The sequence below is a fragment of the Malus domestica genome, chromosome 16 (genome assembly GCF_042453785.1).
Source record: "Malus domestica chromosome 16, GDT2T_hap1".
Lineage (NCBI taxonomy): Eukaryota > Viridiplantae > Streptophyta > Magnoliopsida > Rosales > Rosaceae > Malus > Malus domestica.
The window spans coordinates 7,642,500-7,667,064 of NC_091676.1; the positions used below are offsets into that span (position 1 = coordinate 7,642,500).

At 37.7% G+C, this 24,565-nt stretch overlaps 5 protein-coding genes across 6 annotated transcripts; 3 read left to right on the forward strand and 2 right to left on the reverse strand.

The window, feature by feature from the left end:
• Window positions 1–9,106: 9,106 nt before the first annotated feature.
• LOC103431871 (mitotic spindle checkpoint protein MAD2) lies at window positions 9,107–10,817 on the forward strand. The gene is made up of 7 exons (XM_008370044.4): window positions 9,107–9,322; window positions 9,440–9,455; window positions 9,584–9,714; window positions 9,873–9,993; window positions 10,106–10,209; window positions 10,303–10,424; window positions 10,521–10,817. The coding sequence occupies exons 1-7, from the start codon at window positions 9,250–9,252 to the stop codon at window positions 10,575–10,577; spliced, it is 624 nt and encodes a 207-aa protein (XP_008368266.3). The 5' UTR covers window positions 9,107–9,249; the 3' UTR covers window positions 10,578–10,817.
• Window positions 10,818–11,418: 601 nt separating this feature from the next.
• Window positions 11,419–15,457, reverse strand: LOC103431872 (trihelix transcription factor GT-1-like). The gene is made up of 5 exons (XM_008370045.4): window positions 14,908–15,457; window positions 12,897–12,935; window positions 12,317–12,448; window positions 11,943–12,167; window positions 11,419–11,798 (listed from the first exon to the last, which is right to left on the reverse strand). The coding sequence occupies exons 1-5, from the start codon at window positions 15,455–15,457 to the stop codon at window positions 11,596–11,598; spliced, it is 1,149 nt and encodes a 382-aa protein (XP_008368267.3). The 3' UTR covers window positions 11,419–11,595.
• A 284-nt stretch (window positions 15,458–15,741) lies between these two features.
• Window positions 15,742–18,084, forward strand: LOC103403110 (uncharacterized). 2 transcript variants are annotated; one of them, XM_017323725.3, is made up of 2 exons: window positions 15,742–16,078; window positions 16,590–18,084. In XM_017323725.3, exon 2 carries the CDS (start codon window positions 16,615–16,617, stop codon window positions 17,590–17,592), a length of 978 nt encoding a protein of 325 aa, XP_017179214.3. In that variant the 5' UTR covers window positions 15,742–16,078; window positions 16,590–16,614; the 3' UTR covers window positions 17,593–18,084. The 2 variants fall into 2 exon arrangements, with proteins under 2 accessions (XP_017179214.3, XP_008368268.3); XM_008370046.4 differs by having other exon boundaries at window positions 15,811–16,078; window positions 16,574–18,084.
• A 182-nt stretch (window positions 18,085–18,266) lies between these two features.
• Window positions 18,267–18,729, forward strand: LOC103403109 (uncharacterized). The gene has a single exon (XM_008341933.4). The coding sequence runs from the start codon at window positions 18,407–18,409 to the stop codon at window positions 18,590–18,592; it is 186 nt and encodes a 61-aa protein (XP_008340155.3). The 5' UTR covers window positions 18,267–18,406; the 3' UTR covers window positions 18,593–18,729.
• Window positions 18,730–19,675: 946 nt separating this feature from the next.
• On the reverse strand, window positions 19,676–23,549 carry LOC103431876 (F-box protein SKIP14-like). Its single transcript, XM_008370048.4, has 2 exons — window positions 21,683–23,549; window positions 19,676–21,465 (listed from the first exon to the last, which is right to left on the reverse strand). The coding sequence occupies exons 1-2, from the start codon at window positions 22,616–22,618 to the stop codon at window positions 20,911–20,913; spliced, it is 1,491 nt and encodes a 496-aa protein (XP_008368270.3). The 5' UTR covers window positions 22,619–23,549; the 3' UTR covers window positions 19,676–20,910.
• Window positions 23,550–24,565: the final 1,016 nt, after the last annotated feature.

The following is a 24,565-nucleotide window of genomic DNA, read 5'->3' on the forward strand; positions in this document are numbered from 1 at the left end:
TTTTAGGCCAAATGTGACATGTCACCCTTAAGTGAAAGTATCATAAAATCGCATATAACAAGTTATAGAACACGTAAATGACAAGTGGTAGGACACTCTTACACAAGTTTTTCTTAAGCCACCAGGAACAAAAAAAGGGCGATGATTTGATGAGACAAAAGTTGCTGAGGGCGTGTTGTTAGCCAGTGGTCCGGACCATCCGACTTACTTTAACTGTAGAAATCACGCGGTGGTGGGGACATGGCCGTCTGCCAAGCAAACCCACTGTAAATGTGTGCGGCCGTCGTGCCAAATATCTGCCCTGTCATTACCAATTTCCATCTAATCACCACTTAATATTTACATGAAAAACTAAATAAAATAAAATTTTCATGACCAATCACTTTTCATGGCTGCTAACGCTGATCCCTTTACTGCTTTAACAACAAAGCAACCACTACTAGTTGAGTTGGCCAAATTTGACAGCTTCCCACATTCTTTGAACTTGACCACAACTGGTTTTGTGCAGACAAAAAAACACACATTGACAACAAACTGAAAAAGACATGAAAAATGAGTAGAAATTGTAAAACTAACGAAAAACGATGAATACTGGTAGATTTGAAAAGCTTATGGGTCGAGGGTGGAAAAGTACAGACCAAACTCCTATCTTTGTCTTATAGATAAAGGTTTTGAAATGAATGTGGAAAAATGATCCTCTCTAGATCCCTTCCATCTAATCATCCTCATCAAACAATCTGAATTTTTGAAATTTGATCTAACGGTTAAAATTATTATAATTTTTAGAGTTTGCCCGTGTTTGTAACTATTTGATCAAATTTCAAGGATCCGGATTGTTTGATGAGGAGGATTAGGTGAAAGGAATCCGGAGAGGATCCCTTTCCATGAATGTGGTAATGTTTTAAAAAGATTTTTACTTTTTGTTAAATTTCATGCATGCATCTTTAAAAGAAAGTAGAAACTTGATGCTTTTTTTTTTTTTAAAGAAACAAACGTTTATTTTGACATCTAAATGATATGTCACGTAATAAAATTTGAAAGTAGGAAAAAGTTTTAATCGATGTGTCAATCTTACGTGTATTGACATATGAATTTTTTGTTGTCAAATTTGATATATGAGACAATGTGTTGTCAATTATTTTATTGTGTGGATCTTATTAATGCACTAATTATAAATTTTAAAAATTTATAATGAATTTTCTTTCAAAAAATGAGTCATGCCAATATTATTTATAACAAAAAAAATATAGGTTGGAGGAAGAGAAAATCTGGTATTGCCACATCAGCCATCAAATTAACATTTAACATTTATTTTTTGACATCTCTCTTGAGGATGCTCTAAACAAATAAGATGTTAAAATAGGGTGGTGCTCCCATTTTTTGGCTGTTAGATCGAATGAAATGATAAAAATTAAAGGACAAACATTAAGAATATATTAAAGATAAAAAAAATATGTGAATAATACTACTCTTAAAATATTCAGAGGCAGTCCAATGATCACTACTAATCAACATCGCATGATTATCTTTAACTTAATTATTTATACAAGATTTTGTATAAAGGCTTTCATGCAATTAGAGGTATAGTCATTTAATATTAAAAAGATTTAACTTCATTTTCAATGTGAGATAATCAATAATGCGTACTTTTTAAAAGACCAATCCTCATTGCTCAAAGTACCAACAGGATTCTTTTCAGTTTTTTTATGAGGATTATAGAGATTCGTATATTGTATTTATTTATTGTAATATCATATGATTAATTTTTGTCAAGTATTTTTTATGTTTAATTTTAAATAAAAATATTTAAAATAATTTCTGATCGCACAATATACGATAAATAAATATAATTCACGAATTTTTGAAATTTTTATATAGAGTATTCCACGAAGATCCAGATTCCTCAAATTAATATCCGGATTCCTCAAATTAATATCTCAGATTATTCTGTCACAGTGTTTTGTAGTTTTTCTGCAATGAGCCTTCTGCAGCTTTTCATTTTTTTAAATGGCACTATGCAACGGCTCATTATATAATATTATATACAGTGTGGTCTATGTTCACTTATATGAATGTTATCATTTGTATCTCTTTTATTTTAGAGTGGTTCTATCTACACAATTTTTTTTTATTTTTTACGCATTTTTTGATAATTGTAATTCTTTAATATTTTTCAATTTATTTAATTTAAAGATGGAAAATTTCGTAAAACCTAAAAGAAATGGGTTGATACCACCACTATTATTTTATTCCCTGCAGTTATCTCTCATATTGCTTTTGTATATCTTATCGATCCAACCCACATGCGTCTATTGACCTCCTTTTCTGGTACATGATTATTATATTTGGAATTAATTAAATTGTGACACCAGAAAGGATATATGTCGTTTATATATTTTGAGTGCATATCTCAAACCTGATCCGAATATTCTGAACTAGAATCTTGAATATAAAACATGAAATTAGGAAATTGAGTTAAACGGCAGCTCCTTTTGTTCGTATAAGACGATCCATACAAAATTTGAAACGAAAAATATCTCAAATGTTCATGTTATATCTCACTTAAAACTACATGAACAACAACCTTCAATTCAATGTATCATCTTTGCTTTGGTATTCAAATCCTTATATTGATCTCCTTGTTTTAGGTGGTATATATGTATAAAGGGCATTTAAGAGATTTCCGATCTATTGTATTAATTTTCCTATTTCAGCAAAAGAGATTTGTAAATCCTAATATTTATGGTTGAAGGATACATATAATATTGTGATTAGGAATGCTGAGGGGACCAGTGGCAGAGCTAGGATTTTACGTGAGGAGGGGTCTCATGCAAATGTTAAAAAAAGAAGAAGAAAGATATAGTATTTGCAAGAAAGTATAATACGTGCTTGGAGTTTGAGCTAATTAAATTTTTTGAGGTGCTAAATATTTTTTCATGTTAAAATTAACCTTCCAATATCAAGTCAATATAGAGAGTAGCTAATCAAAATTAAAGAGGATCAAATCAATTAAAAATGCTAGGAAGACCAAGTTTTGAGACCATATTTTGGATACCACATAATGCGATTGTTGATGATTAGATTTCTTCTTTATCGACTTAAAGTACTAGTCCAACCATTAATAGGTACATCATCATGTGGTCTCAAAAGATGGCTCAAGGAGATGGTCATTGTAGCATCGACCCAAATTAATATAAAATAAATTGGTAGATTTTATTAGTTTGAGGACTGATTTTTTCAAAAAAAAAAAGTTTAAAGACCTAATTTTCATTAAAGATAATAATTGAGGGAACTATTGGTGAAGAATTTAAGATTTTTATATAACTAAAAGAAGTATACTACTAAGTTTTAAAAAATATAATAGTAACTATTAAGAATGGCCTAAAGAGTGAGGGTAGGCCTTGGCCTATACTGGCCTATTAGTGCCTCCGCCCCTAGAGGGGACTCCCTATAAACTCTCTGTCACCTCATATTTTTTTAACAATTTATAATATGGGAGCATTTTTGCTCACCACCATTTAGTGTGATGTATGTTCACCATTCTATTTATCACCGTTAGATGAATTTGAAATTCGAGATTCGAGTAGTGGATAAGCACAAATCTCAAAATTCAAACTCATCTAACGGTGATAAATAGGATGGTGAGCATACACCACATAAATGGTGGTGAGCAAAAATGCACTCTTATAATATTGGTACGAAAACTGACGTTAACTGTAAGGTGGAAGAAAGTCCATAGAAAGTTTCTCTTTTGAGAAAATCTCCTTTGCATTTCTCGTTTGTGATTAAAGTAGAGGCCATGACCAAATTACCAAACCCATGCACATCAGTTTCCAAAACAGAACAGACTACATGTTAAATGATGGCCTCGACCAAATTCCCAAACCCATGCACATCAGTTTCCAAAACAAAACAGACTACATGTTAAATGATTGCACAAATTCCAGGAAATTAGGTTGAAATGTAAACCAAACATTTATAGATTACAGTGCTTTGCAGAAATGAGGAAATGAATGAACACATAACGTCGACATTTTTCTGAAGAAAAGGAGGTTCATAATTAATTAAGATATATCGAAGAGTAGAGGACCACGCACACATGCACTTACCCATAAAATACCAGCCTTTGAGTTTTGATTTCACGCCTGTGTACCATTTCCTGGAAAGCACCAGAACAGCTGATGAATCTTCATGCTTTCTTTGGTTTGAACCACTTTTAAGTTTGGCCACAGAAGTTTTGGCAATTTGCATAGATTATGACCCCCCCCCCCCCACCACCCACTAGGGCAATGACCATATATATACATACATTTTTGTACCTGCAGTGCTATCTAACTCTATATATATTTCACCAAAAACGTAACAATCTATATGTGTTTGTGTGTATGGTTTAGGTCATGAATTTATATTCCGAGTTCCAATGCATGTAGATATCGAGATTCGAAAATGGAGGGGTCAAGACTCAAGAACAGTAAGTATTAGGGTTATGTTATATCATATGAGAATCATAGTTATGTTTTTGCTAGGGTTTGAATGCTCGCGGTCTACACTGACTCAGGCCACACATGTGTGTGCCCTTATTTTGGAGAGATTTTTCAGTGTGACTGGTACATGGGGTGGTAGTACACCATGTGTCACTATACAAACAGTGGGATATGTGTGCTAAAATGTTAATAACTTAAAAATAAAATTTCTCAACACTCTTATTAAAACACGTGGTATACTACTTGTGTTCCCATCACAACTAAAAATTTCTCCTTATTTTGTGTCATCCTGATTCCTGCATGCATGGATTAATTGTAGTCTCATCTTCTTTGTATTTAAGAAAATGGATTAGTATTGCATAAATTTTGGTTACTTCTAGCTATGAACACATCCATTTTTACTTCTTATATATTCCTCTCAATTTTTAACCGTCAAATTGAATGAATTAAATAAGATCAATAGTGAAAAATTAATAAAAGTGTGTCAGTGGTACAAATAGTTGTGTGAATCGCACTATCGGGGTGTACTCAAACTTGGAATTGAGAGGATTTTAAAAGACTTTAAAATCCTAATGTAGTCAATTAAAAGACTTTAAAGGATTTTAGAATCCATTAAAATTTAGGTGTAGTCAATTAAAAGATTTTAGAATCCATTAAAATATAAGTGTAGTCAATTAAAAATTTTTAAAGGATTTTAGAATCCATCCAAATCTAAGTGTATTAAAAAAATTAAGATTTTGAAGGATTTCAATAAGTTGTGGATTTTGGGGGATTTGAAAGCAAAAAGTATGTATAACCAAAACTAAAAAGAATCCAACCCCTAGGATTTCAAATCCTGCCCCCCCCCCCCCCCCAATTCACCACAATCCTCTTAAATTCTATCAAATCTATCACTTTTAAAATCATTTAAAATCTTAGTTTGACTACACCTCCTAAATTTATACAAGTTGACAGATAAAATGAATATCTCTCTTTTCCATTATTTTCTCGAAAAACAAAAAACTTCCTTGAATGAGAAAAACCCAAAACAATTACATCAAATCAAACTATCCTCCCCCCCCCCCCCCCCCCCCAAAATCCACCACAATCCTCTTAAATTCTATCAAATCTATCACTTTTAAAATCCTTTAAAATCTTAGTTTGACTACACCTCCTAAATTTATACAAGTTGACAGATAAAATGAATATCTCTCTTTCCATTATTTTCTCGAAAAACAAAAAACTTCCTTGATTGAGAAAAACCCAAAACAATTACATCAAACTAGCCTAATAAGGATGGGATAGCCAAAGCCCATTCAGCAAAAAGGCTGAAGAAAAACCCTAATCATCAACCCGTAAAGGCCGACCACCATCACCTTACCAACGACCACAAGGCTAGCTGCCCGAAGAAAATCATCTACACGTTGAATTCGTCGGCGGTATCACAGCAATAAGGAAAATCTCCTAACCAAATTTCACCGCCACACTGGAGAAGAGCCAACAGATCTAAACTACCAACACAAGCCCTTGCAAGTAGAACCAAAAACCAAAATAAATGGGAAGGGGTGGGGCTAAGGGGCATCTAAAACACCCTCGTTTTAGTCAAAGCCGCATCACGCTTGGCCCTGAATTTTTGGCATGTCGGTAGGGTGCGGAGCCATGAACGAAGGCTTAGGTCTGAGGACCAAAACAGGTGTGTCGCCTTAGCTTTGAGCATAGGTTGTGGGAGGGATGGCAAGTGAGACGGAGGAGCAATGGAAGATGATGGATGTTGGGGTTTAAGGACGAGAGTTGCCAGATGGGGATTGGGTTTATCAAAGCGCAAAACATGGTGAAGAACATCGAGAGACGGCAAAAACACCGGAAAATAGCAAAGAACGCCGAGAAAACTACAAAGAAAGTCGAGAAATAAAGATGTGACTTCTCAAAATCGACAGCCATGGGTGTCGAAAGAGCAGTTTACATGAGAAATTTCGTATTCTTTCATCATCCATTGGAAAAATATACCGGAATGTATGCAATTTAGTTAGTGTAACACTAAATCCAAGTATCTAATTAAAAAATAATAATTAGCCATGAAATTAGTACCTTCTTAGGAACATTAGCCATGGAATTGGTACCTTCTCAAGAACATTCTCATAGCTTGTCATGCTAATTAAAGATAAAGCTAATTCAGTGGTCTCAATTTGCAGTAATCCTCAACATTTTAAGGTAGTTTAAGGGTTGTGTTGTGGTTGTTGTGAGAAACTCTAGTATTAAGGGTATATTAATACTTTTACATCAAGTTTTGATTATAATTATCATAAAATTAAAATAGTGGTTATAATTCTATATGAGATCTAAAATTTGGTTATTTTTCCAAATTTTCCTACATGCATAGCTAATAAAAAGGAAAGGAAGAAGTGGGAAAACATTAGAAAGAAGAGGCTGCCACCAACCCTAAGCCAAGAAAAAAGTTGGCGGCACTGAGAAGGGGTTTTGGGTTTGGCTCCGTACAAGAGAGAATGGGAGGAGCAGCTAGGGTTATTTCGTGGAGAAAATCTTCCTTTTTCCATTGTATGTAACACATAACATGTGTAAGGTGAAGTGACATTTGAATCTTAATTACTTGGTGAACTACACAACGTATTTTTGTAACATTTCTTTATTGTGTTTGAATGAGTGATTTTTAAGTATTAAGGGACTTCTCATTCAACGTTTATGGTTGTCGATTTGAGAAGTCCGTTGATACAAATATTTTTTGATACAGGCCAAGAATAAAGTTAGTGACTTCTCATTCAATGCCCATTGTTGTCACTACCATCTTGAAAGTGTTTTTAAGATAGTTGAAAACACTTTTCATGAAAAATATTTTTAGATTAATCTTTAGTAAAAATGCAAGTTAATCTAAAAAAAATAAAAAAAATAAACGTAAAGTGTTTCCTTTAAGAAGCACATAACTAATGCTTTCTACAAGAAACACTTCAAGTGTTTTTGGAACAAAAAAAAAAAAAAATTAGTGATTACTCATTCAATGCCCATTGTTGTCACTACCATCTTGAAAGTGTTTTTAAGATAGCTAAAAACACTTTTCGTGAAAAATATTTTTAGACCAATGTTTAGTAAAAATGCAAGTTAATCTTTTAAAAAAACACTTAAAGTGTTTCCTTTAAGAAGCACATAACTAATGTTTTATACAAGAAACACTTCAAGTGCTTTTGGAATAAAAAAAAAAGGGTAAAAGACTGTTTACTACCCTCATGTTTCGTGGTTTTCAACATTTAGTACATCAAGTTTTTTTCGTCTCAGATTCATACCTAAAGTGTAAATTTTGGGACAGTCTCATACATCTGTTAGTCAAACTGTTAAGTTTTCTGTTAACTGTGACGTGGCGCACTGACTGGACGCCACGTGTCATCCGAGTTTTTGTTTTTTCTTTCTTTTCTTTTCTTCTTCCTTCTTCTTCTTCTTCTTCCTCCGACTGCAACTTTCTTTTTTTTTTCTTCCTCCGAATTTACCCAGATTCGGTTTTTTCTTTTTTTTTTCTTCTTTCTTCTTCTTCTTCCTCCGACTGCAACTTTCTTTTTTTTTTCTTCCTCCGAATTTACCCAGATTCAGTTTTTTCTTTTTTTTTTCTTCTTTCTTCTTCTTCCTCCTTCTTCTTCTTCTTCTTCCTTCGAATCTGCCCAGATTCAGTTTTTTTTTTCTTCCTCCTTCTTCTCCTTCTTCCTTCCCCTTCTTCGTTCTTCTTCTTCTTCCTCCGAATCTGGGGGAAGATTCAGTTTTTTTTTTTTTTTTTTTTTTTGAGGAAGAAGAAGGAGGAAGGAAGGATGAGGAAGAAGGGGAAGGAAGAAGGAGAAGAATGAGGAAGAAAAAAAAATCGGAGGAAGAAGAAGAAAGAAAAAACAAACTTCCCCAGATTTTGGAGGAAGAAGAAGAAGAAGGAGGAAGAAGAAGAAGAAGGAGAAGGAAGAAGAAGGAAGAAGGGAAAGGAAGAAGGAGGAAGAAAAAAAAAGAAAAAAAAACGTGGATGACACGTGGAGCCCAATTAGTGCGCCACGTCACAGTTAACGGAAAATTTAACAGTTTGACTAACGGATGTATGAGATTGTCCCAAAATTTACACTTTAGGTATGAATCTGAGACGAAAAAAACTTGATGTACTAAATGTTGAAAACCACGAAACATGAGGGTAGTAAACAGTCTTTTACCCAAAAAAAAAATTCTTCAAAATCGCTTGCAATCGTTTTAAAAAGTATTTCCAAATGAATCCCAAGACACTTAAATAATTATTCATGTATTTTGTTTGCCAACTTATTCTCCTTTATTACGTCCATAAATACTTTCGATTTAATTTTTTTTATATCAAACTTAATTTTCAGATTTGAAGAGAAAATGGTAGCATTACGAAGAAATTTAGTGTAAAAAAAAAGAAGGAAATTGTTTTAACGGGTTCGGTGCCGACACACTTGGGCCTTGGTGTAAATCCAACAACGTACAGGACCGGCCCCACTTTCAAAAAAAAATTTGGTCCAAAACCCCCTTTCATAATTTCATACCATAAAATGGCGCAAATTTAAAAATGTTACCGTTAATCCCGGAAAAACCAAAATTAAAGAATCTAGCCGTTGCATTCGCACTACTTTACTTTCGATGATTTTCTCAAAGCCCTAAAAATCTATTTCTTCCACCTCCTCATCGCACATAACTCAGAAACCGCTTTTCGTCTGGGAAATTCATAATTTTCTTACTTGCCAAACAGAAAATTGGATAGAATCTTTATTGGGTTTGGAAACGCATCGTAGTAATGGCTTCAAAAACAGCGACCAAAGACATCATCACTCTGCGTGGCTCCGCCGCCATTGTCAGCGAGTTCTTCGGTAATTTATCGTCGATTGGATTTGATTCTCATTTTTCTTTGTTGGGTTTTGTTCGGTTTCCGAGAAATCTTTTTCTGATCTCTGCGTTTTGTGTTCTTTCTGTGTTGCCTCTTTCAGGATATTCGGCAAACAGGTAATGGGCATGGGATATTGGTCTTTGTTTTTGTTGTTTATGTTCCCCTTTTTGTGTTTGATTCATTTGGGATATGTATTTATTGGATATTGAAGTTAATATTGGTTGGAAATTTGGGTATTTTATAGCATTCTGTACAATCGAGGAGTGTATCCTGAAGAAAGCTTTGTGAAGGTGAAGAAATATGGATTGCCAATGTTGCTTACGCAAGACGAGGGCCTCAAATCCTTCATTGCCAACCTAACCGCTCAGCTTTCTGGTAATTTCTACCTATTTAGGGTTATTTTTTCTTAGTAGGTCGATATCGAAATACGATACGATGTATATACTGCATTCTGCACCTACTAAATCTACATTGCTTGTTTGAGATATGTTGTTCTTGGAGACTGATATGTTTTAATCTTGAATCTTGTAAAGAATGGCTGGAATCTGGAAAGTTGCAAAGAGTTGTTCTTGTTATAATGAGCAAGGCCACCAATGAGGTTCTTGAGAGGTGGAACTTCAGCATTGAGACTGATAGCGAGGTCGTCGAGCAGGGGTAATTCAATTCAATTTTGGATTATTTTGAGTCCCTCGTGTTGTATGAAACTATAGTTTGTTTTATTCATTTCTAAATCATGTTTCATTGTTTTGTTTTTTTTTTATTTAAGCGTGTCGAGGGAAAAGAGTGACAAGGAAATCATGAGGGAGATTCAGGCAATCATGAGGCAGATTGCTTCGAGCATCACTTACTTGCCATGCCTTGATGAACCCTGTAAGGCAAACACACTCACTTATCCAAACGAAAATGGTTTACTTATTCATATTGGTATTTATCATGTTCATTTGTTCAATTACTTGCTTTTAGGCGTGTTTGATGTGTTGGCATACACGGATAAAGATGTTGCAGTCCCATTCACTTGGATCGAGAGTGATCCGAAACTGATTACAAATCCAGAAATAGTGAAACTGCATTCCTTTGACACCAAGGCAAGTTCCAGACATTGCATTCCCATTTTATAATTTTCATTCATTTAGAAATCTTTGGTTGCTGACAGTTGTTAATCTGTTCGCTGGATCGTGCAGATTCACAAGGTTGACACTCTAGTGTCGTACAAGAACGACGAATGGGACGAGCGGTAAAAGGAGGGGGATGGTATCCAGTATCCATGTTTCGTGGACTTCTGGTATTGTGAATCTTTTATTCACAATTTATTAGAATGGTTCGGACGAGGATGAAAAATTGTGTGCTGAACTATCTTATCCGTAAGATGTATTTTCGTCTTGGTGTTTTCGACATGGGAGTTGGATGTATTCATTTCGTACCAGACAAGTCATCGGATGTATTAGTTTCCATATGTCAAATAGATTCTGTTGTGCCCATGCTCTTCGAAATGCAGCAGAAAGACATCACTTAAATCGCATGAAAGCAATCCTTGGTGTGCGGTTAAGAAAACGAAATATTGTTTGTGCCTTCAGCATATATTGGGCCCAATAAAATGGGCTGGTCTAAGCTTGGGCTTGGGCTGGATAAACTAAATTTTAGGCTCACTTCCTCTTTAACAAGTGGAGCTATAGCTTTTTTTTCCCGTATTAAAAGTAAATTTATATAAATATTTATATCTTTCGGTCAAATACTCTATATCCTTTTAAAATTGCTCATGAGAAAGCTTTCTGACCAACAAGAGATACATGATGGGAAACCTTCTCGACAAGAAGTTTGATGCGCACACATTATATATATGAGCAGGTTTGAACAAGCACAATATATATATGAGCAGGTGTGACGGTCCTACCGAAAAGTTTGCTCATGGGAGTCAAAAGATTGAAGTAATAGAAAATTAAATGTTTATGGGCCATTTGATAACGAAAAATTGAATTAACTGAAAGCGAAATGGTTAGCAGGTCATTTAATTTGTCAAAAAATGAGAGGCGGAAGAACCATAAGAAATAAATGAAATGGATAGGAAAGGAGGCAATGAAGTGTGGAAGAGTAGAAACTAAACTTGTATTTACAAACAGCAAAGTGCAGGCCAACTGTGCAAATATAATATCGTCTTTCTTCTGCCATGCTACACAACCTGCAACACTGAACAAAAAAGGGTCCATAACCATCCACAATTACATTGAGAAGGGAACATGATAAGGGAACGCGGTTCCCTCAACTCACACCGCGGTATATTGCACCCGGGCGAAGGTCGTCCATATTTTCAATATTTCTGTACCCGTCAAACTCCCTTAGACACGACCACCCCCGGCGGGACAGAAACTCGCGATAATCTTCTTCTGTGTAGAAAAGCTTCTCCTCTGTGTGTACTGGTATGTGGTCCGACTCGTCATAGAGGCATACTTTGATGGCCACCCCTGAAATTTGGACTTCAGCATCAAGTTTTCAATACGAAAGGGGGAGCAAAACATTATTAGATAGATCTCTGTGAATAAGAGTTGCTACTTCTCAACCACTATCCTAAGGAACTACTAAGATCAATATGATCGATACACCTATACCTTCATCAAGATGAAGAGTGTAATTCCCCAAAGGCATGTCCCTGTCAAGACTTCGGACTATCTGGTCTTCATCCTCCAACCAGAATGAGCGTTTTGTTCTCAACCTAAAAGCAGACTTAATTGCATCCTTAATGGCATCTGCGGTGCCATCGATACCAATCCTTCTAGTATAGTCACCCCAGTTGACTAATATGACTCTACCACCATATGCTTGACCCTCCCCACCTGTCAAAAAATGGAAAAGAATTTGAAATAAACGAACTATTGACAACATATTAACAAGACATTTTGCGTGCTACTCATCCGTATACATTTGGAGCATAAACATAACAAGACGCTTGTTGAGCAAATTTCCCAACTTCAATTTAACTTACCATTTCCCGGGGTTTCTCTCCAATTCCACGGTGGAACTCCACCTGCTGTAACTGCATCAGCTGCAGTGATGGCAAGAGGATGACCATCATGATCCAAACGTCTTTCAAGATTGAGTGCCGGCCTGCCACTAGCTGCGCACCAAGGAACATAAAAAGAGAGGACATATATCTCTTTGAAAAGAAAAAATGACTTAGAAAAACATGATACATAGAAGCAGAATACAGGAAAAGAAACATGCAGAAAAGTTCATACGCTCACATGAAGAACTCATCATTTCCGGCCAAAAGGAAAAGAAAAGACAGAACTCAGCATTGACGATAAAAAAGGGAGGAAAAAAGTCATTGGTCATTGAATCTTGAATGCCATCTATCATGCTAATAATATCCAACATGAGCCATGAGATGAACTATTTGAGATGGTTGTACCGGAATAACCTTAAAGAACTGATCATTCCCCTAAAGATAATAAGTTATCATAATTTCTAAGAGTGGTCAAGAGTTATCAGGCAAGCTAATAATTAGGTGATGAAATAACATAAACATACACCAGAACACTAAAACTCAGGTTAAATTAATGTACCTTCAACAGGTGCAAACGAAATGCTTGCATCTTCAATACCTGCATGAGCAGAAAATCCGTCAAAGAAATTTCTAATCTATCAACACAACATAGAGAAATTTCTAATCCATCAACACAACATAGAGAGAAAAAAAGTTGGGGCAAAATGAAGTCGTTTATGTTGAAATTTTCACCTGTATGAACGAATTATACCATTTAACCCCTAACTCGAAGGCAAACTAGGAAATGCGATAGCAGAATTTCCAAACCCCAAAAGACTAAAGAACACAAAGCACTACCCAAAAGAAGGAGAAGAAAAGGAATGAGTTGTTCAATCCCCATGCAGCACTTGATACATAGGGAACATGGACGGAACATGGGCAAGGATCACCTGAGCTGCAGTCTGCCCCGAATTGCAAGGCCGGTTACGTTCCTGATAAGGAACGTTAAAACAGCGCAAATCAAAGGATAAGTCCCCCCATTGTCTGTTACAAAAGTTATACATAACAGTTTTTCGCAACTCCAGGAAACGTGTCGTTACATGATAAAGTATTTAGAACGCACAACAGAAAATGTAATATATGAAGCTGATGTCAGTGGATATCGTCCCAGGAAATGGTGTTTTATACGGCCTATAATGTATCAGGACAGACGCCAGGGTACCATGATAGAGGAAAAAAACAACTAAGACACAGAAAAACACATAAAGGTCGTACCCAGTGCACAAGGCTCCCGCTTTACGCAGGGTCTGGGAGAGGTGAATGTCGGCTAGCCTTACCCCCATTTATGGAGAGGCTGCTCCCAAGTCTCGAACCCGAGACCTACCGCTCATGGGCGAAGGCACTTGCCATCGCACCAAGTGCGACCTCTTACACAGAAAAACACATGAAAAGTTAAAAACATTCCTTGTATTTAAGATTTGTTTTGTATGAAGCAGCGTCTTCAATACTTTACTAAATACCACACAACTTTCATGCACGTTCAACATGCTTTGAAACCCAGCATACGACATCTCTATAATAGACAATGATAAGCAAAAGGACAACTTCAATGCGTTGCCACAATATAGGCCAGTTTCCCTCTGGAAGCAGGCTAGTCCCCGAAAATGCTCGTTAAAGTTGGGGCTAAAAAATCTTTCTTGCTGAAACTTTACTTGTAGGATTGCACTTGAAAAACCTTTAGAGAAAGAGATGAACCCGCATACCGATGTCTTTAAGCCTTCCCTTCCACTTGATGAGAAACTTAAGGTAAGGCATGAGCATCCCCCCGTTTCTGCATAGCTTGCACGTGCCTTGTTCATCTTTTATAATATCAAGGGATCAACCAAGAACAAATTGACTTTTGACTAGGTTACACTAATCTGTTAATCCCTCTCCACTGGTTTATTAGATGTGCAATCTCGTCGTCAAAACTGGAAATACATCCAGACTGCATATTGAGCATCATGACTCAAGCCTACCCCAACCCGTATACCAGATATGAAAGCAAGTGCTGTGCAAGATACTCAGAATTAAACTCACACAGTCCGCTCTCCCGATAACATCAAATTACTCATCAAGGTTTTCATATCTTATATCTATAGCCATCACACCCAGATGTTCATGCAGAGCTACCATAAATATGTCTTAAATAGCCATTAATGCTGGAATTACTCAAAGGATAATACTTGGGGTATCAGCAGTGTGAAGAGGATGACTCTATTAAGGTCAGTATTCAACGGTCAATTGTTACAAACCTTTTATACTCCACATTACTAATTATAGCCATTTCCATATACAGGAACATTTCTAAATTGGAAACGCTAAATCAAACTCCTCTAAATTTAGATTTAACAGATTAATAATGTACCAAACTCAGATAAACAAAAACAACTACAAAAATGGAAAAGACTAACAAATACATCAAAAGGGAAGGCAATTTTCTTCAAAACACTATAATTTTCAGCTCAAGTTTAACAAAGCCACTTCGAATTCAATCACAAATATTCAACCAGCAATCTAAAAATTCAGAAAAAGGAAGAATAACCCGATACCTTTATCTGAAAATTGCACGAAAGAATCGACCTTTGGGGGAGTGGGGCTTTTGTGCTGCGTATTCTTGCTTCTCTCCTTCAAAATCTCCTCAATCTCCTTGTAATACGACATCTTAGCTGACCCACTTCCCCTATCATGGTGCTTAGCCTTCTTGAACTCTTTCAGCAAGTTCCTCCACTTGTCCGTGCACATCGTCGGCGACCGATCGAACCCTTTCTGTCTCATCTTAGCAGAAATCTGCTCCCACAAGTGCTTGTTCGACTTGGAGGTGTTGAACAAGCCGTCCATCCCGCGACGCAGGGCTATTAAGCTTCGGGTCTCGTCCTGCACCCAAGTCTCGGCTCGCTTCTTCGGAGCCCTCACTTCGTGGTCCTCACCGCTGCTGTCACCCATAAGCATCTGTTGCGGGGGCGGCTGGTGAAGATGAGCTTGGGATTGGGATTGAGATTGGGGAAGGTCCTCGTTCGAGACCACCACCTCCATCATCATGTCCCGGCCGGCTTCCTCTTTGTAGAAATCGATTGGTCGAGCATTTTCCGACAAATACATGGTGGCGGGTGTGGACAAGGAAGAAGAAAGTGAAGTACTTGGTCAGCAGCAGAACTAACCCATTTTTGTTTCCGTTTTTTTTTTTTTTTTCAGTAGGTGGGTTTTGGGTTTTCTCAGCTCAGACACAGAGAGAAAGTAGAGTGAGAGGAAGAAAGTGCTTGAATTTAAAGCTTTTGTGTTTTGATTAGCGAAGAAAGAAGAGAGAGTTCAGCGCTTTCTCTCTCCTCTCTTTCTCTCTCTGGTTGATGACCTTTATACCGAAGTTCCCAACTTTAAACGCTACGTTTCGAAGCCGTTTTACTCAAAACAACGGCGTTTTTACTTTTTAGACTGGTATAAGTACGTGGCGTGTTGGACTTTTGGAAAATGTTATCAGCTGCTGCCCGCCCTAAAATCTTCTTCTTTTTCTCTCTATCAAATTTTGCAGTAGCAAAAACAAAACCCTAGAAATGGTGGTGGCTGGAACATAGTGACAGATGAAGCTCATTCAAGTCTCTTCCGCTCAGTCCAGAGCTTCTCTGTATTTTCTCCATGGCGGAGTGACCTCTCGGACTCCCAAGCCACGCTCTGCTTCCTCCGCAGCTCCCAAAGTCGGAGCCTTTAGTTCGAGCCGTCTCTCAGGTGTTAAATCAAACACCTTTAGTGCAATATGTTTGTAGCCCCCTCATGTTCGAATTAAGGACTGCCAATCATGCGGGTTTTGACTCTGAATCGAATTGGGAGATTGGGGGAGGAAGTTGAGCTTTTGGATTTTCTTTCTTTTTCCTCATTAGCATTGCTTGTATTTGAAGTAAACTCCATCATCTGGTTTTCTTGTTTTTTTTAATCGCTTCGCGAATACTGTGAATCGAATGATACATTTTGTAGGGAAAGGATCGCATTCCGGAAAATCAGTTCCTTCTTCGGTTGAAAAATTGATACTTGACCTAAAGGAGGAACAATAGAATGTGCTTCTTCACTTGGATATTTTGTTAAGAAGACAATTATTGCTTATTGTGTAGTGTTAGATGTGTCTAGAACGTATTTGGCATTGTTTCTGATGAATATTGTGTCTAAAATTGTGTAACCAATATCGTTTAAGGAAGTTTCTTCAACTAAGCATAAACTTCCAAGCAGTGTGTGGCTTTTGCAGGACCCTTCATCGAAACCAAGTAGCTATGGGTGGCATTGTCAGATTAGCAACGACAATGAGCAATGCCTACTGCACCGGATTCTGCAGGTCTCACCACAAAGCAGTAGAATTGCTATCCTCAAGGAAGGTAGGGTTTAGGAAAGATATTTTGAGGCCTTATTCCACATGCACCAAAACACTGATCTCTCCGGTTGTCCCTCTTGTCATTCATCGTCCCCCATCATCACTAGTGCTAGCCACCCGGCTTTCTCCGTCTGATGCTCCCCAACGATCAGAGGAATGGTTTGCCCTACGCAAGGACAAGCTGACCACAAGCACCTTCAGCACTGCCTTGGGATTTTGGAAAGGGACCCGCCGGCCAGAGCTCTGGCAAGAGAAGGTATTTGAATCAGAGAAACAAATTGTGGAAGCTTCTAAGAGAGCCATGGAGTGGGGCGTGCTCAACGAAGAAGTGGCCATTGAAAAGTACAAAAGCATCACAGGCCGTGAAGTGAGTTCATACGGATTTGCTACCCATGCAGAGGAGCGATATGGTTGGATTGGTGCCTCCCCAGACGGTCTTCTCGAGGGTCTTATTGATTGCTATCAAGGCGGTGGGATACTGGAAGTGAAGTGTCCATACAACAAGGGGAAGCCAGAGAAGGCTCTGCCCTGGTCAACCATGCCTTTCTATTACATGCCTCAGGTGCAAGGCCAAATGGAGGTACTGGACAGAGAGTGGGTTGATCTGTACTGCTGGACACCGAACGGAAGCACAATATTCCGCGTGTGCAGGGACCGGAGTTACTGGAACTTGATGCATGAAATTTTAAGGGAATTCTGGTGGGAAAATGTGGTTCCGGCTAGGGAGGTTCTATTGACGGGGAAAGAAGAAGATGTCAAGCAATACATTCCGACTTCTACACACAAGCAAACAGGCCTTGCCATTGTCAAAAGCTTGAAGCTTGCCAGTGAGTCTAAGCTGTTGTGTAGAGAAATTGCAGGTCATGTCGAATTTTTGTAGACGATAGGTTCAGTAAAAGGATGAGGGAAATTGATCCTTGTTTTGTTTTCCCTCCCTCCCTGGCTTGAAGTTGTAATCCAACGGTTCCCGAATGTTCCTCTGTCTGTCGGGAACATCGACATATGTGCGAACCATCGTGTAATCTCAGCGATATCATGGAAATACCGCCGGCCTGGGAGTAAAAATGGCTTTTCCCCTCAAATTTCGGTGTTCGGTACTTGAGAAAAGGGGACATTTCGGCCGAAATGTAGGGAGACGATGTGCATCTAAGATGATAAACTTACCACTCTCTAAAACAGGCATTGTCTGTATGACATGGTTGGTTATAATTTACAGGGCTGGGCATGGATGTAGGTTTTAGAGTTTGACTTGACTGCTAATTGCCTACTGCTCGGTCAACCGCAGCTGATAGACATGGCGAAATCTTGTGTGTAACCAGTTATTTACGTTCGTTATAATCTTTTGCATCATGTGAATTCCGACAAAGGAAAACGAGTCTATTACTAACTACTTTAGTCCAATAACAGACATGACCAAATTAAGGATAATCGAGTTGGTTCAGGCAAAAATCAAGTTACATAATAAGCAAAAGACCGTTGGACAAATTTCTAAACTTGTTCATCAAACATAACTAACTTCTGCCAAACAATTTTCCTTTCGATCAAATTAAGGAAAAATCAGCATTGGATTAAAATAAAAAAACTAACCCCTTTGCAACAAATTCCAAAGCTCTGTTGCTTTGTTGCAAAAAGAAGTTTTTAACCTCGAAAAAGAAGAACACGAGAGAAAGAAAAGAAAGAAAAAAAAAAGGACAATGGATTCTGGTCTGTCCTGGGCTGATCAATGGGACAACAACCCCGATCCGCCGCCATCGGGATCATCCGACAAGGACAAGAAGAAGGGCAAAGATGGATCGAAGAGGAGCTTCGGGAAGGCAGTTTTGAGTTTCAAGTGGGTGGAGAAGATCCGGAAGAAAACTCAGAAAGGAGATGGGCAATGAAACAATGCGTTGAACAATATGGCTTCTTCTAGTATATAAATATATATTGTCACTAACCAGTTTAATCCCATTTGTCTTCATATTTTATGTTGAATAAATGGTTTAATTAATGAAATTTTCAGTTAATTTACGATCAATTTTACTTCATTTGTATTGCTTGAATTAAAATTGTATGTCATGAAATAAGATAAACTAGCATGTAATCGGAATGTTACTGCAGAGATACATCAGTCAATCACGTATATATCATCGTAATGACATCCCGTTGCATGAATTATTTGTCATACCATGTGCCCATGGCATAAATGAATGAACGACACATGGATCTGTCTCTGTCGCCAACAAGAAGTAAAATGAGCTGCAAAAATGGCTCCTTTTTCTTCGTTTTTGAGTGACGGCCTGTTGTATACCAAATATTTGAGTTAGCCCCACGCAAGACATGTGAGCGAATAATCAATGTTATGTTTTTGAGTTGGACCACGCACGCATGCTTACAGAAACATCCTTACCATGTGATGGCGACGTTATAACGATATTTTAAGTTAATTACATATTTTCATAAGAAAAAAAGTTATTTTAACTCTTATTTTCAACATCATTTTATGTATTAAAGAGCTACTGAAAACGTGAATAATATTTTCCATTGACCTAGAAGCATCTCTAATAGGAGATGTAAAATGTCATGTTTGAGCACTTTACATTTCTTGTTGGACGAAAAAGCTCTCCAATAGGCGAAATGTAAAATAATCATCTTGACTAACAATGTATATATATATCTTTTAGAAGTGGACCCCAATAATTAAAGAAAAGTATATTATATCTCAAATTTATAAATGTCTCATCAAGTATATCATATTTACGTTGTTTTTGAAAATGTAAAATCAGAAGTAAATGTGATCGCATCGAAAAATGATAAGTTCTCCTCCTCGTAAACCCCATAGCCAAGTTGACTATAGCACTCAGCTTCTGCTCCCAACTTTGGGACAACATTGTTACAAAACATACTTAAAAGATATACATTTGAAAGGATTGTGGCCTAAAAGATCAAAGTCTTAAATATGCCAATGGATAAAAATATAAAGATGAAAGAACAAGTGGGAAAATCTCGATAATAAAAGAATAATACATCCAAGGATAGTGGAAAAAAAAGAGTATACATAGCTAGCAATAGCTTTGCCCGCTTTTGCATAAAACCATAACTTATTGAAAGTACATTTTACAACATTCGTTTCGACCGAAAAGAAGCAGATAACTTGGTGCTCAAGGCACACACGAAGGATAACTCTGGTTGACACCAGAGAAGCAGTATTTGGCAATTCTTTGCTCAAAGAGCATACAGTGAAGCTGCCATGGATCATAACTGAGACAGACGAAAGATGTCGTCCAAAGCAAGAACGCACCAGCATGGCCTTTTTTGAACAATGTACATGCCTGTCTCTTATTAACAACGTACAAGTCCCGTCTTTTATGAACAACATTGTTTCCTGCGGGAGGACACAATCGTAGCTTCATTCTTGACTGAACAAGAACGAATCTGTGGAATGGCATTATAGATGACACCAGATAAAATCAGTGCAGTATATAAAGCCAGGTAGAAGATCCCGTCCTGCTCTGGGATTCGTCCCAAATAGCAGGTCACAGATGGGCGTGCTACTGCAACAGCAATCTTCCAAACATAAACTGCTGCACAACTGGAAGAATGAACAATGTAGCTCCCTTGTATGACTGCGAGAACCAACGTACTTCACGCTTCAAACTCTTCACAGGTAACCGAAGACCACTTCCATGTGTAGGCATAGAATTCACAGAGCACAATGGCCGATGTGCAACAAACACGTTACCTTTCCACTTTGCTCTCTACAAGTAGTAGTTCCTACTGTTGACTGCTCTAGTAGGCTACCTCGCATCTTGGTCAGATGCCAAGAGACTTCATACATAATACTCAAAGGCAAATCAACATACTCCTCGTAGAACAATTACTCATGCCAGAGCCAACTAACTGAATCACCAGAACAAAATTCCATGCCCTGGACAGTGGATGCAGAATTTTGTTTACAATCTCCTTCACCCCTAAAATTTCCATCTCTTTTGATTTTATTTTTGAACATTTTTTTTTCTGTTCATCACGACGTACTAGCAGTGGGCTCGGAGCCCCAGATGAGATACAAACTGCCAAAGCTGAAGTCAACCAATAGACTAAACCCGACAAAGCCAGCTGACCAAGCGGTATGAGATAAAGGAACCATAATCTTTAACTGATTGGACAACTTAGGAACCACTTGTAATTTTCTCATCCATTAATATGAAACCAACAGAACCTAGCCATGTCGACCAAGAGTATCATTCCGTTCATGGAGAACAGAAGGTTTGGATGGACCATAGGTTCCATCCTGTGTTTCTTGAGACTTAAGTAGCTGCTTCCAACAATCTGAGCAAAGCAACTCCAAACAAAACGTTTCCTCATATTCACTATCATTAATGCACCGTCCACACTCAATACACCTCCCTATGCAAAGTGTGCAGGCCCTGCACACCTGAGTTGGATGTTGTTTCCCTTGACAAGCCTCAGCAGGGCAATCATAGACAAGCCTCAGGTTCTGGCATCGAGGGCACATTTCAATATCAATGTCACTATCATCATCAGAGGCCAGATAAAAGTTCCCTCTTTGATAAAAATGTGGCTTGCGTGGATTAGGCTGCATCTGCCCATCAGTTCCCAACAAGAACTTCAACTCTTCAAAATGCTTCTGTGTCACACCATAGAGTCCACCAATTCGTAAATGCTTCACACCTTGTGCACTCTTGGAATTGAACGCTTTTAAGCTATTTACAATGCCCTCAATACTGAGTCTAGTACATCCAGGCACGCTCAACTACACAAATAAATGGAACATTTAAGATTGAACATGAATCAAATTTTTCTTCCCTAGAGTTAACTTTGAGCACAAGTCTAGGAAATTTAAGGTAAACAATTAATAATCATGAATGGTAGTGCAGAGATAAACTTCTTGTAAAGAGACAATAATAAAAGAATTCTAAGAAAAAAACGCTGCAAACAGTTGAGGTAAAATCCAGAAGCCAAAAACTAACCTTGGCTAGCTTGGGATTACTTTCAAGCACACGCTTCAGACCATCATCAGTGATCCTTGGGCACTCCACCAGGCTCAAGCTCTGCAGATTTCCTTGAGCCCTATCAGTTAATTGAAAAAGAACATCATCGGTAATCTTCTCGTTCAGTGGTTGATATATGTGAATATTTCTCCACAAAAGGGGGTCACCGCGAACTGTAGAATGGAGAGATCTGCAAACACCTTCTACAACAAGAAGATCCTGCACCCCAAGATAACTAAGGGCAAACATCAAAGCCCCATGAGGAGCTCCTCCATCACCGCCAGCACAAATCCCATCGCCATGCTGGACCTCTACATTTTGCTGATTGGAAAAACCACAACTTTCATTGCCAAAATTCAAAATGTCAGCGACTGGACATGCTGATCCAAAACCGCTGTGTAAGGACGAATCATCAACTCCCTTCTCTTTTGAACACCCACCGAATCCACTGGCTACATTAGACTTGTGATCAACCCCAATATTCCCTGGGAATGCCTGGAACTTCATAGCATTATTCCAGATAAAATTCAACCCCGCAAAAAGTTCATAGTTACCGTTACTTGTCCCCACCTCATCCCTTCTGTAACCACTGTAGTCCACTTCCAAATCCTCAAGCCAGCCTGTGATAGCTGTAAACGTGGTACTTATATCCATGCCAAAAGGGTCCGAAGGCAATAGATCAAGAATGTCATTCGAAACGGGATCCTGTGAGCAACCCCTATCACATCTATCTCTTCCATAATCAAAGCAACCATCCACTTCCCGATTTGAATGCCAAAGCCTACCGAAACCATCTCCATTCCTCTCTGGCATACCCTCCACGAGGTACCCATTGGCAATCCTCATTGGAGAAACCAAATTGTCCTCAGACAGATGCCCCGGAAAGATTGGTCGGTGAGAAAAATTCAAGGCCATACCCCAACCAGATTTCTCTCTACATAAGTCTATACACAAACCCTAGATTTCTTGAACCCTTTTTCTCTCTTTTTCTTTTTTTTTTTCGTTTTATCAAAGAAGTGGGAGAAAAAAATAAGAAAAATATGCAACAAGGGGAAGGAAGATCTAACAAGGAAACCCTCAATTTCTGATGGCAAACTAAAACGACGCCCAAAAATTTCACAGAATTTCTTGCAAATAACCTAAAATCAGCTGAAATGGAAACCGAAAAAACGATGCCGTAACCAATTTATCTACAGGGATAAGAATCAAAGAATTTAACTTTTTTGGGGGATTTTTTATTCGACTAACCTAGGGTTTATACCAAAAAGGCAAAAACAGATGCCCAACACAGAACGGATCAAAGAAACAAAATTTCGATAGACTTGAAAAGGGAAACTGATAACTCAAGGGATACCCAAATGAAATAAAATCAGAAACGAATCGAAACTATTACTACCAACCCTAATTTTTGCTCAGACGAACGCAATCGACAAAGCGAAGCCGCCTCCTGGTACCGAACCCTCGCGGAAGAAAAAGAAGGAGAAAAAGATATCAACTTTCTGCTCGATTCGATTGAAATTCTAGGGTTTTCAGAACATTCTGCTCTTTTCCTGAGGTGGGAATTCGATCCGAACAGAGGACGAGCGCTTGTCGATCGAGTTCAGGGAGAAGAGAGAGAAGGAGAAACGCCGAGAAAATTTAATAAAAGTTTAGAAATAATAAAAAACCGGGGGCGAGAAAATATTGTGGGAAGAGAGAGAGAAAGTCACGGTGAATTGTCCAATTTATGAGTGGGGTTGGGGAGAAGGACACGTGTCGGTTGTTAGAAGAGTTTACCGCTTCTTCGCATTAGGATGTGGCGGGAGAAGGAATCCTTGTTTCGCTCTGATTCGCAACAACCTCTCCCTTTCTCCCCCGCCCTCATCTCTCGCTCTCTTTAAACTCTCTCGCCCTCCAAATTAAAACAATTAAAATAATAATAATTAATAATTAATCTCACTTTTGATTAATAATAATGTTTTTCTTAGATCATAACATTTTGCACTTTGTGTTTTAGGTTTTTTGCCAATTGGATCTCCATTTTTAAAAATTGGCAAAAAAAAACAAAAAAAACTTTTTGAATTATGAATTTTAAACTAGGATTTTTATTTTAAAAAGAGACAACTAGTAGCGAACCATTGTTATCCACTCTTTTCGAGCTCGGAGAAGGCTAGTTGAGAATTCACAGCTTACAAAATATTGAACTTAAGACATTTCGTTTTTTTTTATAAAGAATTGTTATTCGCACTTTTTCACTTAACCACTTGTTGCGAATAAACTAAGATTGTTAGTCATAGCTTTCTCATGTTGAAATGCGTGCTGGAGCCACTAATATAATCAGAAATTGTGAAGTCTTTGCATATAATTTGTCGTAGAGACATGAGATCAGAAAATTAATGGACAATAAATAAGAACACTACTTGAGAATTACCATTTTCTTAATCTTTTATTTTTATTTTCTTTTCATAAAGTGAGATTTGGATTTAGATTTGGGATTCTATTTGTGGCCGTTTGATTTTGTTGATCAGGTGGAGGGTAAATTAGTCATTGAAGAAGAGGGTTTACGGGTTTGGTCGGTGAGCACAAGTTGGAGGGAAGATAGGTTGTGTTTGGGAGCGCGTGTTGGTGGAGTTTCTGTTTGGGGTTTTGCGTCCAAACGGTCAAGTTGGCGACGTGTCACCCACGGGCCCACTTTTGGAGTCTAGTTGGCGAGAGATTTTTCTTTGGACTCACAACACAATTAAAATTACAAACGGTAAAATAATTTCGTTAAAATACTAATAACTTAAAAAATAAAGCATCTCATTACTTATATAATAACACATCATATATCAAGCCTCGGACAATAAAAAATTTCTTCTTAATGGCTTCGGCATTATCCAT